At 43.2% G+C, this 17,035-nt stretch overlaps 1 protein-coding gene across 1 annotated transcript in view; it reads left to right on the top strand.

Annotated features, from left to right (window-relative positions):
- The window catches only part of PSEN2 (presenilin 2), an 80,593-nt gene extending 66,765 nt beyond the window's left edge, over window positions 1-13,828 (top strand). Inside the window, exons 8-10 of the mRNA XM_082248935.1 lie at window positions 9,366-9,476; window positions 11,685-11,803; window positions 13,427-13,828. Coding sequence (XP_082105061.1) covers window positions 9,366-9,476; window positions 11,685-11,803; window positions 13,427-13,582 — 386 coding nt within the window. The 3' untranslated portion in view covers window positions 13,583-13,828. The remainder of the gene's footprint in view (window positions 1-9,365; window positions 9,477-11,684; window positions 11,804-13,426) is intronic.
- The last annotated feature ends 3,207 nt before the right edge of the window (window positions 13,829-17,035 follow it).

Below are 17,035 nucleotides of genomic sequence, written 5' to 3'. Positions count from 1 at the left end.
GGTGGTTCATAAGGGTATGGTGGTCTTGCGACCTAACCTGTCCTTTCTTCCAAAGGTGGTTTCTGATTTTCACCTTAATGAGGACATTGTTTTACCTTCGCAATGTGTGAGTCCTAAGCATCCTAAGGAGATTGCCTTGCATTCTTTGGCTGTTCTCAGGGCGATCAGGGTTTACCTGTCGTCGACCGAATCCTTTCGTAAATCGGATTCCCTCTTTGTCCTTCCTGAGGGACCTCGGAAGGGCATGGCTGCGTCCGCGGCGACCATTTCAAAATGGATCAGACAGACGATTGTACAGGCCTATTCGTTGAAGGAACGGGTTCCACCCTTCCCTGTCAAGGCACACTCTACCAGATCGGTGAGTACGTCCTGGGCCTTCCGGCATCAGGCCTCGGTGATCCAGGTGTGTAAGGCTGCGACTTGGTCGTCAGTGCACACCTTTTCCAAATTCTACAAAATTGATGTTCTGGCATCAGCTGATGCCTCCTTTTGCCGCAAAGTTCTCTGTGCGGCAGTGCCATAGGGGACCCTGGTTTTGTTGCGGGTCCCTGATTGTTGGGGTTGTTGACGGCCTTGGTTGTTTGCTTTACTGGGTTGTTGCTCCTGTTGAGCTTTCTTGTTGCCCAGACAGTTCCCTTGCTGTTATTGTAAGGTTCCTTTCTCTGGTATGGGTACTGCGTTGCCTTTCTGACGGTTGCGCTTCCCATCCCTCATGTCTACACTGCTTTGGGACATCCCCATAAGTGATGACTGTATGAGTGGGCGGCGACTGTCGGAGGACGTAAGAGAAAACAGGATTTTTGTAAAATTCCTTTCTCTGAGTCCTCCGACAGTCGCCGCCCCCGCCCCTCTTTTTGGGTTCTTATACACTTAACTGCTTGCTACCAAACTGAGCTGGGATGGCTATTGCAGGAGGGGTATTGACCAGTGGGACAGCCCCCATGGATGTGTCTATGTAAATGTTTTTTGTTTCTAACAAGTCTTATGCCTAGCTACTCCTGTGGAGATGAAGTCAATACCCATAAGTGATGACTGTATGAGTGGGCGGCGACTGTCGGAGGACTCAGAGAGAGAAATTTTACGGTAAGATTTTACAAAAATTCCGTTATTTTAATTTAATTATAATTTTTTCATTAATTTTTAGGATTAATATCCTTCTTGGGGAGAGTCTAAGTCTTTCCGGTATTTGGAAGAAACAGTCAGCTGTTCCCCTTTTTGTTTCAGTGTGGTATTCTTATTCTGACCACGAGAGACATTTCCAGCTTAGGTTGCACGCACCTTATGTCTAACATTGCGATGTTGCTGGCTTTGTTTTCATATTGTATGTTAGTCCTTTTTTTATTAGGTGGGGTGGTCTATATACCTGTAAGGGTGTTATCCTTTTTTCAGTATATGAGTATTCCATCTGGGCTAATGGGTCTGACAGCATTCCCTGGTCCAAGATGGGGGGATGAGAGGCGGATCGCTCAAGGCCCAGATTGAGGCGTGGTTTCTGTGTGATTTAATATTTAAGCGGTAATTCAGCATGCCGCCCGTACCCCAGGACGACGGCATATTGGGACGAAACGTTTCGGGGGAGCGACGTGCTGATGTCACCGCTCTGTTTAGATGATCCTGAAAGGATGGGGGCTTTATTGGAGCCATCCAGCTTTTCAAACCCATGTGTAATTTAAATGTTCTTGATGTAAGTGCCACTTTCCTTTTACCCAAATAAAGTAGCGTTGGTTTTACACTATGGCACGCATTATCTCTTTTTGGAAACCCTTATGAGATCTACTGTGTGTGTTGGAAGATCCTCACCCTCAGTGCTTTGTGGATAATCCTGACATCCATCCTTGCTGTGTTGTTGATCCATTGGGAATCTTGAGGAGGTTATGAGGCCATCCACCCTGATGGCATGATTAAAGCCCCTGGCAGGGCATTAACCGCAAGAGTGTTTGACCCTCTGTGATAGGGGGTCCATACCATCCGGTAAGCATGCAATTTATCAGGTGGAGGTTGCACTAGCTTTGTGGTGATTGGATATCCTAACACTGGAGGAATTATTTTTCTACATAATATTTTTTTCAGCATTTGTATCACGGGTGTTTTGCTAATTATTTGTGTTTATCTGCAAGGACTGATTATCCTGTATTTGGGACTATCCCATTGCTGGGATTACTTTTTGAATGTCCTAGATTTGCTGATCTTTTCGAATATAACACTATTCATGTGTGTGTCTAGCGCAGCTCTTTACACTACTGTTTACTTTTTTCACTGTGCATATCTCGCAGCTGAGTTGCTGCTTTAGGTTATGTTGGTTTATATTATTTTAGTGAAGTTTTTTTTTTTCTCTTTTCACTCTGTATGGTAGAGTGGCCAGACGGAAGCCACCCCTCAGTAAAAGGCACATGACCGCCTGCCTGTATTTTGCCAAAAGGCACCTGAAGGAGACTCAGTTCATGAGAAACAAAATTCTCTGGTCTGAAGAAACAAAGATTGAACTCTTTGGCCTGAATGGCAAGCATTATGCCTGGAGGAATCCAGGCATCGCTTATCACCTGTCCAATACTATCCCTACAGTGAACCATGGTGGTGCCAGCATCATGCTCTGGGGATGTTTTTCAGCGGTAGGAACTGGGAGACTAGTCAGGATAGAGAGAAAGATGAATGCAGCAATGTAGAGACATCTTTGATGAAAACCTGCTCCAGAGCGCTCTGAACCTCAGACTGGAGCAAAGGTTTTACTTCCAACAGGACAATGACCCTAAGCACACAGCCAAGATAACAAAGGAGTGGCTACAGGACAACTATGTGAATGTCCTTGAGTGGCGCAGACTTGAACCTAATTAAACATCTCTGGAGACATCTGAAAATGGCTGTGCACCGACGCTCCCCCTGATGTTCTATAAAGAAGAATGGGAGAAACTGAGAAAAGGCTGTGAATATTATATATGTATGTATGTATGTGTGTGTGTGTGTGTATATTTATATATGCACAATCACTTTAATATCTGAGCACTTTAGGGGTAATCCCCTTCTATCATATTTATTGTGGTTTGTGATTTATGTATTTATTTATTTAATAAATGTATTTAAATATTTAAATTTGATTCACATGGTTGAGCGTTGTCCTACATTTATCACAACTGAAGTAGTTCCACCCAGATCTGGATCAGGGCATCACTGAGCTCCTGAACAGACTGAGGTGCAACCAGGCAGCGTTGGATAAACTGAAACATAATGTCCCAGAGGGGTTCTCTTGGATTTAGGTCAGGCGAGCATGGGGACCATTCAATGGTATCAATTCCCTCATCCTCCAAGAACTGGCGACATACTCCCGCCACATGAGGCTGGGCAATGTCATGCACCAGGAGGTACCTAGGACCCGCTGCACCAGAGTATGGTCTGACAATTGATTCAAGGATTTCATCCCGATACCTAATGGCAGTCAGGGTGACATTGTCTAGCCTTTAGAGGTCTATTCATCCCTCCATGGATATGCCTCCCTAGACCATCACTGACCCACCACCAAACCGGTCATGCTGAATGATGTTACAGGCAGCAGTACGTTCTTCATGTCTTCTCCTGGACCCTTTCATGTCTGCCACATGTGCTCAGGATGAACCTGCTCTCATCTGTAAAAGCACAGGGCAACAGTGGCAGACCTGCCAATTCTGATGTTCAATGACAAATGCCAATCGAGCTCCATGGTGCTGGACAGTGAGCACAGGGGCCACTAGAGGACATCGGGCCCTCAGGCCACCCTCATGAAGTCTGTGTCTGATTGTTTGGTCAGAGAAATTCACACCAGTGGCCTGCTGGAGGTAATTTTCTAAAGCTCTGGCAGTGTTCATCCTGTTCCTCCTTGAACGAAGGAGCAGATGCTGGTCCTGCTGATGGGTTAAGGACCTTCTACGACCCTGTCCAGCCCTCCTAGAGTAACTGCCTGTCTCCTGGAATCTCCTCTATGCTCTTGAGACTGTGCTGGGAGACACAGCAAACCTTCTGGCAATGGCATGTATTGTGTGCCATCCTGGAGGAGTTGGCCTGCCTGTGCAAACTCTGTAGGGCCCAGATATCGCCTCATGCTACCGGTAGTGACACTGACCCTAGCCAAATGCAAAACTAGTGGAAAAACAGTCAGAAAAGATGAGTAGGGAAAAAAATGTCAGTGACCCCCACCTGTAAAACCATTCCTATTTTGGAGGGCGTCAACACCAAAGCAGCTGAAACTGATTAACAACCCCCTCTGCTACTTAACTGACCAGATCAAAATCGTAGGGAGTTAATTGATACTATACTCTGATGAAAAAGTGTTCCTTTATTTTTTTAAGCAGTGTGTGTGTGTGCGTGTGTGTGTATGCATGCATGCATGTATGTGTGTATATGTGTGTGTGTATGTATGTGTGTGTGTGTGTGTATATATATATATATATATATATATATATACATACACCATATCTCACAAAAGTGAGTACACCCCTCACATTTTTGTAAATATTTTATTATACCTTTTCATGTGACAACACTGAAGAAATTACACTTTGCTACAATGTAAAGTAGTGAGTGTACAGCTTGTATAACAGTGTAAATTTGCTGTCCCCTCAAAATAACAACACACAGCCATTAGTGCCGGTTCACATTTGTGCGAGGCGGGAACGCTGCGAATATGCAGCGTGATCCCGCATCTCATCCGCACCTCTGGCAGTTCACACTGCCATATTCGATATGCAGGGGGTGTCAATTAAAAGTTAACGACACCCCCAGTTGCGATCGTTGTGCAATCTGCAAGTTCGCACAGAATCGGATCGCACTAGTATGAACCACTATGCAATCTGATTCTGCTGTGGATAAAAAAAAAAAGCCTCATGTGCGAGTTTAGTGTGGATGCGGTGCGAATTCAGCCATACAAAGTGTATGGCTGAAATTTGCACCGCACATGAGATCGCATGTAATTTAGGAGCAGTGCGCTCCGAATTGCATGCGATCTCTGTAAACGCACTAATGTGAACCGGGGCTTAATGTCTAAACCGCTGGCAACAAAAGTGAGTACATCCATAAGTGAACATTTCCAAATTGGTCCCAAACTGTCAATATTTTCTGTGGCAACCATTATTTTCCAGCACTGCCTTAACCCTTTTGGGCAGGCATGGAGTTAACCGGAGCTTCACAGGTTGCCACTGGAGTCCTCTTCCACTCCTCTATGATGACATCACGGAACTGGTGGATGCCAGAGACCTTGCACTCCTCCACCTTCTGTTTGAGGATGCCCCACAGATGCTCATTAGGGTTTAGGTCTGGAGACATGCTTGGGCAGTCCATCACCTTTACCCTCAGCTTCTTTAGCAAGGCAGTGGTTGTCTTGGAGGTGTGTTTGAGGTCGTTATCATGTTGGAATACTGCCCTGCGGACTAGTCTCCGAAGGGAGGGGATCATGCTCAGCTTCAGTATGTCACAGTACATGTTGGCATACATGGTTCTCTCAATGAACTGTAGCTCCCCAGTGCTGGCAGCACTCATGCAGCCCCAGATCATGACACTCCCACCACCATGCTTGACTGTAGGCAAGACACGCTTTTCTTTGTACTCCTCACCTTGTTGCCACCACACACACGTCTGACACCATCTGAACCAAATAAGTTTATCTTGGTCTCATCAGATCACAGAACATGGTTCCAATAATCCATGTCCTTAGTCTGCTGGTCTTCAGAAAACTGTTTGCAGGCTTTCTTGTGCAGAATCTTTAGAAGAGGCTTCCTTCTGGGAGGACAGCCATGCAGACCAATTTGATGCAGTTTGAGGCGTATAGTCTGAGCACTGACAGGCTGACACCCCACCCGTTCAACCTCTGCAGCAATGCTGGCAGCACTCATAAGTCTATTTCCCAAAGACAATCTCTGGATATGACACTGAGCACACGCACCCAACTTCTTTTGTCGACCATGGCTAGGCCTGTTCTGAGTGGAACTTGTCCTGTTAAACCGCTGTATGGTCTTGGCTACCGTGCTGCAGCTCAGTTTCAGGGTCTTGGAAATCTTATCGCTTAGGCCATCTTTATGTAGAAAAACAGTTCTGTTTTTCAGATCCTCAGAGAGTTCTTTGCCATGAGGTGCCATGTTGAACTTCCAGTGACCAGTATGAGAGAGTGAGAGCGATAACGCCATATTTAACACCCCTGCTCCCCATTCACACCTGAGACCTTGTAACACTAATGAGTCACATGACACCGGGGAGGGAAAATGGCTAATTGGGCCCAATTTGGACATTGTCACTTAGGGGTGTACTCACTTTTGTTGCCAGCGGTTTAGACATTAATGGCTGTGTGTTGAGTCATTTTGAGGGGACATAAAATGTACATTGTTATACAAGCTGTACACGCACTACTTTACATTGTAGCAAAGTGTAATTTCTTCAGTGTTGTCACATGAAAAGATATAATAAAATGTTTAAGTAAATGTGAGGGGTGTACTCACTTTTGAGAGATAGTGTGTGTGTGTGTGTATATATATATATATATATATATATATATATATATATATATATATATATATATACAGTGGGTACGAAAAGTATTCAGACCCCCTTAAATTTTTCACTCTTTGTTATATTGCAGCCATTTGCTAAAATCATTTAAGTTCATTCTTCTTCCTCATGAATGTACACATAGCACCCCATACTGACAGAAAAACACAGAATTGTTGACATTGTTGCAGATTTATTAAAAAAGAAAAACTGAAATATCACATGGTCCTAAGTATTCAGACCCTTTGCTCAGTATTTAGTAGAAGCCCACTTTTGATCTAATACAGCCAGGAGTCTTTTTGGGAAAGATGCAACAAGTCTTTCACACCTGGATTTGGGGATCCTCTGCCATTCCTCCTTGCAGATCCTCTCCAGTTCTGTCACTTTGGATGGTAAACTTTGGTGGACAGCCATTTTTAGGTCTCTCCAGAGATGCTCAATTGGGTTTAAGTCAGGGCTCTGGCTGGGCCATTCAAGAACAGTCACGGAGTTGTTGTGAAGCCACTCCTTCGTTATTTTAGCTGTGTGCTTAGGGTCATTGTCTTGTTGGAAGGTAAACCTTCGGCCCAGTCTGAGGTCCAGAGCACTCTGGAGAAGGTTTTTGTCCAGGATATCCCTGTACTTGGCCGCATTCATCTTTCCCTCGATTGCAACCAGTCGATCTGTCCCTGCAGCTGAAAAACACCCCCACAGCATGATGCTGCCACCACCATGCTTCACTGTTGGGACTGTATTGGACAGGTGATGAGCAGTGCCTGTTTTTCACCACACATACCGCTTAGAATTAAGGCCAAAAAGTTCTATTTTGGTCTCATCAGACCAGAGAATCTTATTTCTCACCATCTTGGAGTCCTTCAGGTGTTTTTTAGCAAACTCCATGCGGGCTTTCATGTGTCTTACACTGAGGAGAGGCTTCCGTCGGACCACTCTGCCATAAAGCCCCGACTGGTGGAGGGCTGCAGTGATGGTTGACTTTCTACAACTTTCTCCCATCTCCTGACTGCATCTCTGGAGCTCAGCCACAGTGATCTTTGGGTTCTTCTTTACCTCTCTCACCAAGGCTCTTCTCCCCCGATAGCTCAGTTTGGCCGGACGGCCAGCTCTAGGAAGGGTTCTGGTCGTCCCAAACGTCTTCCATTTGAGGATTATGGAGGCCACTGTGCTCTTAGGAACCTTAAGTTCAGCAGAAATCTTTTTGTAACCTTGGCCAGATCTGTGGCTTGCCACAATTCTGTCTCTGAGCTCTTCAGGCAGTTCCTTTGACCTCATGATTCTCATTTGCTCTGACATGCATTGTGATCTGGAAGGTCTTATATAGACAGGTGTGTGGCTTTCCTAATCAAGTCCAATCAGTATAATCCAACACAGCTGGACTCAAATGAAGGTGTAGAACCATCTCAAGGATGATCAGAAGAAATGGAAAGCACCTGAGTTAAATATATGAGTGTCACAGCAAAGGGTCTGAATACTTAGGACCATGTGATATTTCAGTTTTTCTTTTTTAATAAATCTGCAACAATGTCAACAATTCTGTGTTTTCCTGTCAGTATGGGGTGCTATGTGTACATTCATGAGGAAGAAGAATGAACCTAAATGATTTTAGCAAATGGCTGCAATATAACAAAGAGTGAAAAATTTAAGGGGGTCTAAATACTTTTCGTGCCCACTGTGTGTGTATATATATATATATATATATGTGTGTGTGTGTGTGTATATATGTGTATATATGTATATATATATATATATATATATATATATATATATATATATACTTTTACCGCAAGATAGCATCTCCTAGGAGCCCTATGCATCCATGAAGAGGACTGGCTCTCAGGAGTGTACTCTGCTGTGGTATATTCAGGGAGAACTCATACTTTCCCTCATGTTTCTGCATCATAAGAAGCAAAATAGAAGCAAATATAGATATAATAGGGTGTATGCTAGTTCTGTTAGGCCCCTTTCACACGGGCGATCCGATCTGATCCGCCTGTCAGTTTTTCAGGCGGACCGGATCGGATGCTCCATGCATCCCTATGGGCAGCGGATGTCAGTGGAGACATCTCCGCTGACACCCGCTGCTATCCGATTCCGATCCTATCTGTGAAATCCGAACGGATGGAAACCCTATTTTCCATCCGTCTGGCGGATTGGATGAGAATGGACAGGCGGTCCGTTCTTATTCGATCTCCCCATAGAGGACAGCCGGGATCTGACAGCTCCGTCTCCGCACACAGAGCGGAGACAGAGCTTTTATCCGCCTGCTCAGCGGGGATCAGCGGATCGCTGAGCAGAGAACGGACCTCGTCGGACAGCGCACCGTGTGAAAAGGACCCTTACATTGCTGATAGGTGATCAGATCAGATTGGGGCAGAGCAGGGGAAACCTCCACTGTCAGCAGTGTGCAGAGACTTCAGTGGAACAGGGCAGAGAGCTTTCATTCTTTGAGAAGCAATAGGAGACCATAATACCATAATAAAATAAGCACTTTGTACACAACTGGTTAATGGGGCAGAGCGTATAAAGCTTTCACTGTTGGCACTGTCTCTGCCCTGTTTCTGGCAGTGGAGGTTTTATCTGCTATGCATGCTTTTTCCATTATGCCTGCTCCACTGATCAGGGTACAATACATACAGTATGAACAGGCTCCAGATTAAAGTAAGGGATCAATGTAGCCACACATAGAATTATATGCCTGGCATTCTGCTGTAACTTCATTTTATTGAGACACTTTATATTTATTTGAAGCAAAAATAATCACCATAATTTTTATCATTTTGGAAATAGTATCATTTCTAAGTAAAATGAAAGTTGAACATAAGCTGTATATTTGCTACATAATTGTCTTGCTGTCATTTTAATAGAAGAAAGACCACTAAATTCGAACCATAGGTTACAAGCAGACGAAGAAACTAGTGAGACCCAAATTCAAACATCTAGCCATCGAACTGCATCTTCTGATGACGATGAGGAGAGTAAGTGGCATGAACTTTGCATGTACCAGCACAGAATTCTTCACCAGTACTATTTCCTTTATTATTTACATGTTTACAAGAAAATACAAATTGAAGTCATAAAAAAGAATGATATTTTTACTAATATAAAATAGAAGACCTTTAGAACCACTTTAATCTTCCCAGTGGGGGGACACAGGCAGCACTCACAAGCTAGCAAGGCTTTTACTCTAGCCAAATAAATAAAAAAGTTTGAGTTGTAGTTTTAGCTTGCATTGTCAAATATTACAGAAAATGCTCAAATGTATTTCTGGCATTTCAATACTTCCTATATAGCACATGAAATTAACTAATGTTAATAATTAATAATTAACTAAAGCCTAAATATTTTACCTTTAATGCATTCCGTGCATTAAAAGAGAAGTTTTGTTTTTACAAATCATACTCGCCTAGGTGGATGCAGCATCTGTCCCCCACCGGCTCGAAAACCAAAAACTAAGTGATCAAAGTCCATTGGTCGCTCAGTTTTCGGTGCTTTGTGAGCAGAGAGCTGGTGACTGTCAGTGACAGCCTCACTGGAGCACTGGGCTGTGGGGTGTGGGAGTGGATGGCTCAGGCTCTCAGTGGCTCACTGAAAGGCTAAGACAGGTGCCCGTCAGGCTTCTGGGTGGAGTCCGACATTAAAGTCAGGATCTCTCCAGTATCTTTAGCCTGCTGTCTGCTGAAAACAGGTCACAGGAGTGCAGAACAAACTGCAAAATGTATCATCCTTTTATCCTCCCTATACTTACTTAAGTCATTAATCAACCCAATACTGTGCCCTCATTTGGAGGCTCTCTCCACTCTCACAGGCTTTGATGAGCTAGTGGGAGCATTTGGGGTGGGGCCGGGCTGCACTGCCTGCGTCTATGGGCCCGGAGGTGGTATCCCATAGGAAGCGACTTCCTATGCAGTACAAAAGAGTGGAGGAGGAGCCAGGATAACGTTTGTTACAAAAAAAGAAAAAAAATGTTTTGAGTTTACAATCGCTTTAACCCAGTCTTTGTCCTGGTGACCATTGTCTACAGGAGAACAATAGGTCAGGGTAAAAATTCCAATGAGGATGCTTGCTCCAGTGACAACTGTATTTCCTCTTCTCATTCTGGGACAGGAAATAAAAGCTCTCCCCAAGGAAACTTATAGATCCAAAAATAGTTACAAACGATCTAACCATTTCTTACCTTATCCAAAACTAGAAAATAAGGCGTGGGCTTTAAATATAGAGAAGTTACCTTGCAAAATGTTCAGGATGATGCAAAACACTGTTTTGCATCATGCCCCCCTAAACTTAAACAGTTCTACAATGACCTACTTTAGGATGTGCTGAGGCACAGTGTAAAAAGCACACTTCTATGGCCTCATGCACACTGTGCTCTCCTGAATGCTCTTCTGACCGTTAAAAAGCAGAGTTAAAAACGTGCCTGAAGACACAGTTTTCAAACGTGTTTAGGCGCGTTTGGATGCATTCAGGCGCATCATGGCATTCATTCATTTCATTGGCAAGAACAGTAATTTATTACTAATAGACGCTTAATCCCTTAATGCGTTTAGCGCTTAGGTGCGTTTAAATGCCTTTACTTGCTTCATCTGCCCCAAATGCTCCTCTCCTAAATGCGATTTTGGTGCGTTAAGATTTCTTCCCCTAAATGCCCCTGCCTCTAAATGCCTGCAACCACTTATGTGTGCATGGACATTTAAGCTAACGTAGAGGGGCATTTAGGGGCAGAAAAAACATCAAATGCCTGTAAAGCAGGCCTTTGACATCTGCAGTATGCATGAGGTCCCAGTCATTTGTTACAAAGCGATGTGTTTGGTTACACGTATAACTCTTTTATTTTAACTTACAGTTTGGAACAGCTAGATTGTCATTAAACTGGCCACACTATACAATTTACGATTGTATCAACTTTAAATGTACTATGTAGTGTGGGGGGGGGGGGTCTAAGTAATTGAATATAAATTTCATAAATTGTATAAGCCAGCCTTCACGCAGCTTATTTTTTGGTAGATCAAAAGGGGATTGTATGGAAATGATACTTTCAGATTGCAGTATGTGTGACCAGCTGTAGACCTCTTATTCCTAACTGACAAGTGTTGTGTATGGCACAGGTACAGATAAACCATTTCTACAAACAAAGGCCATAGTATGGCATAGCTTTTTCTATGATTTTCTAATCCATGTTTTTTCAGGGGGAGTGAAACTCGGCCTTGGCGACTTCATATTCTACAGCGTTCTTGTAGGGAAAGCTGCAGCGACTGCTAGTGGAGATTGGAATACTACACTTGCCTGTTTTGTTGCTATTCTAATAGTAAGTGCCAGAATTCAACTAACTAAATAATATATTGCACAAAAGAAAACTGATAAGTACTTAATTTCCAAACACGTATTTAATATAGTCATACAGCTATAGTTTTATTGTGCAGCAACATATTAGACTGGGTCATTCTTCCTGGGATATTTTTTAGAAAGGCATTTTGACATTTTTTTTAGATGATTTTCTGCTGGGCATATTTTCCTCTTTGCTTATATTGCTCATAGATTTTCATAGGGAATTTAGTGGATCAGCCTGTCTTTGTGTTACACAATGCAACAGGTTTTTCTTGTACAGCATTGCAACCAGCCACCAGTGCCCTACCATCATCATCAGATTATAAGGAACACGTCAGATGCTCCTTGCTTGACCCTCCCCTGCCCCTCTTCATCTGTACTGGGGTCATGTTAGCTGAGTGAGAGTGAGAAATTGAGCGAGAGGAGAAATGCTGGAATACTAGTCAGTACCAAAGAGCAAAGGTGTATTTGACTTGTAAGAAAAAAAAAACCCTCTAAATCTAGGTTGAAATATGTGCAGGTTGGGATCAAGTGCATAATTGCATGTGTTTTCCAACATGCACAGAAACGCACTGCTCTTTAGCAAGCATGCGGGGTGCCATTAATTCCAAATATCACCCCTATGAATTGCACCTGTGCGTGAAACCACATGGTGCAGCGTGGTTCGTTTTTATGAATAAATGGGCTGCAACAGCATTTGTTGGAATTAGGGAGCATCAGACACAAATAGACACAGGAAAAATTTTAGAATGACACAGAATCACAGGCTCAGATGGACACAGGCTAAAGCAACAGTGCTAGGCAAAGTCATAAGTCAGTAAGACACATAACGATCTTATTAAAAAATATTAAATTTCTCAAAATGGTGTTCTGTAAACAGGCATATTCAGGGCTTTTTTTTTCTCAGAGAATAGCTGCAGGTACTCCCTCCTTCCATATCACCCCTTGTCTCTGCCCCCTTCCCACCTCCGATCACTGTTTCTTGGTTCCACCCCCTACCACCCCTTTTTGAGAATATAGTACCAAGTAATTTGTATGGAATCAGATACTGATAACAAAAAAAGCAATAGAATAAATCCCCTGCAGTCAACAATAATAGAGCCCATTAGCAACAAGCGATCCACCTAGCAACAAAAAAGCTGCCACAAAAAAATCCCCCACCCCAGCAACATTAGACCCCCACTAGCAACAATAGATCCCCCAGCAGCCAGCAATAATAGACCCCTCCCTTAACAGTAGATCCCTCACAGCAACAATGACCCCCCCCCCCCAGCAACAATAAACCTCCCCAGAAAAACTAGACCCCCACACAACAATAGATACCCCTAGCGACCATTGATGCCTCAGCAGCCAGCATCAATAGACCCTCCAGCACACTCTTTCACCCCTTGCCATTGCATGCATTTTGTGCTGGAGGTGCCGGAACTACATTCCCCCACGTTCCTGCTGAAAAAACGTCCTGGGCATATTTATCAAGTTTCCTTGGACACTATATTTTTTCCTTTAGCGTTTATATTGACAATCTTGTATATGCATGTAACTGTGATTAAACCGACATTTATGTATGTGATGTATATTTATAGTGTTTGTTTTCGTTTCACAGGGACTCTGTCTGACCCTTTTACTACTGGCAGTTTTCAAGAAAGCACTACCTGCACTTCCAATTTCTATCACATTTGGCTTGGTATTTTATTTCTCTACAGATAACATTGTACGGCCATTTATGGACACCTTGGCCTCCCATCAGATGTATATATAACAGAGCGATTTTTTCTGAATAGACATTTTTAGGAATCTGTGATCAGTATGTGTACATATGTGCTTTTACCTTTAGTGCCATATATGTATATATTAAATTAGCAGGGATAGTGTGCACAACACATGGTAGTCATAGGAACAAAACCAAAGTTTTAATTTGGTGTATCTTTCTGGAAGGTCATAGATGATCTGTGTTCACAAAACATGAAACAGTACAAGCGTTAGGGCTTGTTTACACTTCTTGCCGGTAAAAATAGACGGTTGATCCCTGTTTTTTCACCTCTCAAGTTGCAAAGGCAGCCAGGTGGGGTTGTACACCTGTTGGGGCAACCGTTATCCCCCCCCCCCCCTGTTGCATTTGTTAGAACCCCTGCTGAACGCAACTCATTATTGTGAATGGAGCCACGCCACAACTGCCCTGTAACTGCATGCAGTGCACGTGGTTGCGGCGCTGCAATTACAGGGTTTACTATAACAAAATAATGGAAAGGAATATCCGCCCTAGGCGAATATAATTTATTAAAAATCACTAAGCAGCCAACCTAACAATTTGTTGATGACAAAAAAAAAAAAAAATATATATAAAGTCCATATGCAGTGCTTAAATATAAATGTAGATGTGTCTATAAAGGAGAGATGAATATCCTCCACCGACTTTAATGTGAATTGTAGAAGCACACTGCACCACTGTGAGGCACTCCAATCTCCTTACCAGACAACGGATAGAGATGCACAGTCTATAATGAATCCCTTGGTGGGTAACAGTAGAAAAGCAATTCCACACTCCAGCAGACCGCCAGTAATCAAAGATCCACAACGATATAGGTTGAGATCACATACTACAAAAAAAATCTTCCACTCGACCCGAAAAATCGCATCATGGTAACATCACCAAGAAATGAACAAAAGGCTTATAGTGAAGTATTTAAGGTCAAGGAATAGATTTATTTAAAATGTACTTAGAAACAGCATCACACAATTACAGGCCCACTGCCTGACAATCTTTTTTTGCTGGGGAGGGAGGGAGGAAGGAAGTCAGGTCGGGGGTACGGCCACAGCAGCTTCCAACTAACGGTGGGCAGAGGCTGAGGGGAGGGGTGGGGGAGGCGAGCATGTGCAGTGTTTGACTCCTACCACCATGACCACTTCAAATCACTGAAGTGGTCATGGTGGTTAGAGTGTTCCTTTATTGTCTCTCAGAAGAGGTAAACCTCTGTATACTGATTCCATTTAATTTGATCATCCTCTAGTTGTGTTAAATTAGTGCGGGGGGGCGCAGCGGCATTTTATTATGCCATAACTATAGTCTATATTTTATATGCGGCCCGAGAAAATTTCTCTACACTCAATGTGGCCCAGAGAAGCCAAAAGGTTGGACACCCATGTCCTAAGTGATCTAATGTGTGTACATGTAGAAGTATAAAGGATAAAAGGTTCCCTGTAAGGTGTTCCCATAAAAACTGCACCCCTTTACTTTCTGTGGATACTTCAGTTTACAAAGAAGATGCTCAGTGAGCCCCACAGAGAAATGGAAACATCGACCTCACATTTCAATTTATTGTAGTGAGACCTGTGAGAGATGACTTTGGAATATGCCATGGGTAGTGTGGTTGACTGATGCCGATGCAAGGACTATTTATTGAACACTGCATTTTAAACGGTTTTGATGCATTTGCATCACGATTTATAACTAGGTCTCATGACCGAGTTTTTGCTGCTTAAAGCATGATGAAGCCATACGTTCCTGTTTGGCATGGATATCTGTTTGGAGAGCTCTGGGCATGCTCATTGGTAAATCACAAGTCACAAACCCTACTGGAGAAAGAAAACTCATACCGCAGTATGTCAAGCTGTCGGGAACTTCCTTGCACTCTGCACTGGCTTCAATAAGCCTGAATTTACTTATTCTGGCAGCATGAAGGACTCCATTATTGTTGTCTCAGAACGGTTATAAGAATGACTCAAGGAAAAATGAAGGCATGACTGCAAAAAATATCTACTGATTTATTTATATTTTCTTGCACATTTCTAGCTGTAATATACTGTAGAGATATTTTGCCCATGTTAATAAATGATGAGAAAATTAAGTAATCACATGATTTATATATTCATTGCTCATATTTCGAAATGGGCCAGTTAGTAATAGTGCATGTGACATTAAATCACTAAGGCACTAAAGAAAGGTCTTAAAGTGGTATTAAAGAAGACCTCCAGATTGTCCTCCCAAACACAACAGATACCATGTGCATGTAAATGAATCACAACCCTTCTGTCCGTTTGTGTGTAACTTACCTCCTTAACTGTATACAATAGGTTTCTGTGTCTGTGATGCCACTCCTCCTGACTGAATTTCAAAGTTCTCTGACTTCCTGTTTCCTTCCTTTTCCAGTTCTGATACTACATGTCCCATGATCCTTTGAGCCTTTGTAGCTTCAGGGCGGGCTATGGGAGTCAATTGTACCAGGTCTGGGAGTTGATGGGGTGGGTCCTGTTTCTGAATCTACATGTGGGTGGTGAAAGGTGTGAACGTGTCATACCTCCTCATATGTCGTTTCTGTCTTGCAGCATGCCAAAGAATAATGGCTTACTGCAAGACTACACAGGAAGGGCTATGGGAGGTTTTTATAAAGGTGTTTCCTTCATATGTAAAATAATCGCTTCACAGAGAGCACGACCCTTGGAGAGCGGGATTTAAAGGGGTGAAACTCTCCCTGTTCACACTATTTGGCAAATTTAACTGGGCAGGATTGAATTCTAATTGTGATTCATCCTGCCCAGCAGCAGCACTACTAGTATTTAGAACAGGCTGTGTATGAAGGTGTCTCCTTGAATAATGCTGTGATCTGTGAGATGGGACATGGGCGGTTGGGACTCTTCCTGTAGGTGTGATTGGATGGGAATGAATGGTAATTAGGATGTATTCAATCCCATTCACCATCAGAGCTGTGAAGGAAATTACATCATTTGCAGAGTCTGAAAGACTACAGAGGTGTTTTATAGACTAGCTGTGGCAGGAAGTGGTTGTGGAAAGGACAGAGTCTATCAGCAGGATATACAGTGTGTCACATGATACAAAGCCCCAACTAAACCCAGAATATCAAGGGATCTGAGGCAACTAAGCAACATGGTGCAGAGGTATGATCTATGCTGGGACTGATCATTAGAAGGGTGAGACATAACATTTACTACTGACTGGGGTGCTCACAACGGTCAGCTTTTATGTATTCATGTGAAACCTTTATCCCACCTGGGGAAAACAACTGTTGCTGTAACTGTAGTGTGAGCCTGGGGCTTGGCTTCAATTTATTAGTGTATCTAAATCTGCTAGTACATCGAACACGTCCTCCCCCTAGACCAGCGATGGTGAACCTTGGCACCGAAGATGTTTTGGAAATACATTTCCCATGATGCTCATGCACTCTGCAGTGTAGCTGAGCATCATGTGAACTGTAGT

Source organism: Pelophylax lessonae, assembly GCF_965119305.1.
Source record: "Pelophylax lessonae genome assembly, chromosome: 3".
NCBI classification, from domain to species: domain Eukaryota; kingdom Metazoa; phylum Chordata; class Amphibia; order Anura; family Ranidae; genus Pelophylax; species Pelophylax lessonae.
Note: the sequence above shows the minus strand (reverse complement) of the source record. Positions and strands in the feature narration are given on the sequence as shown.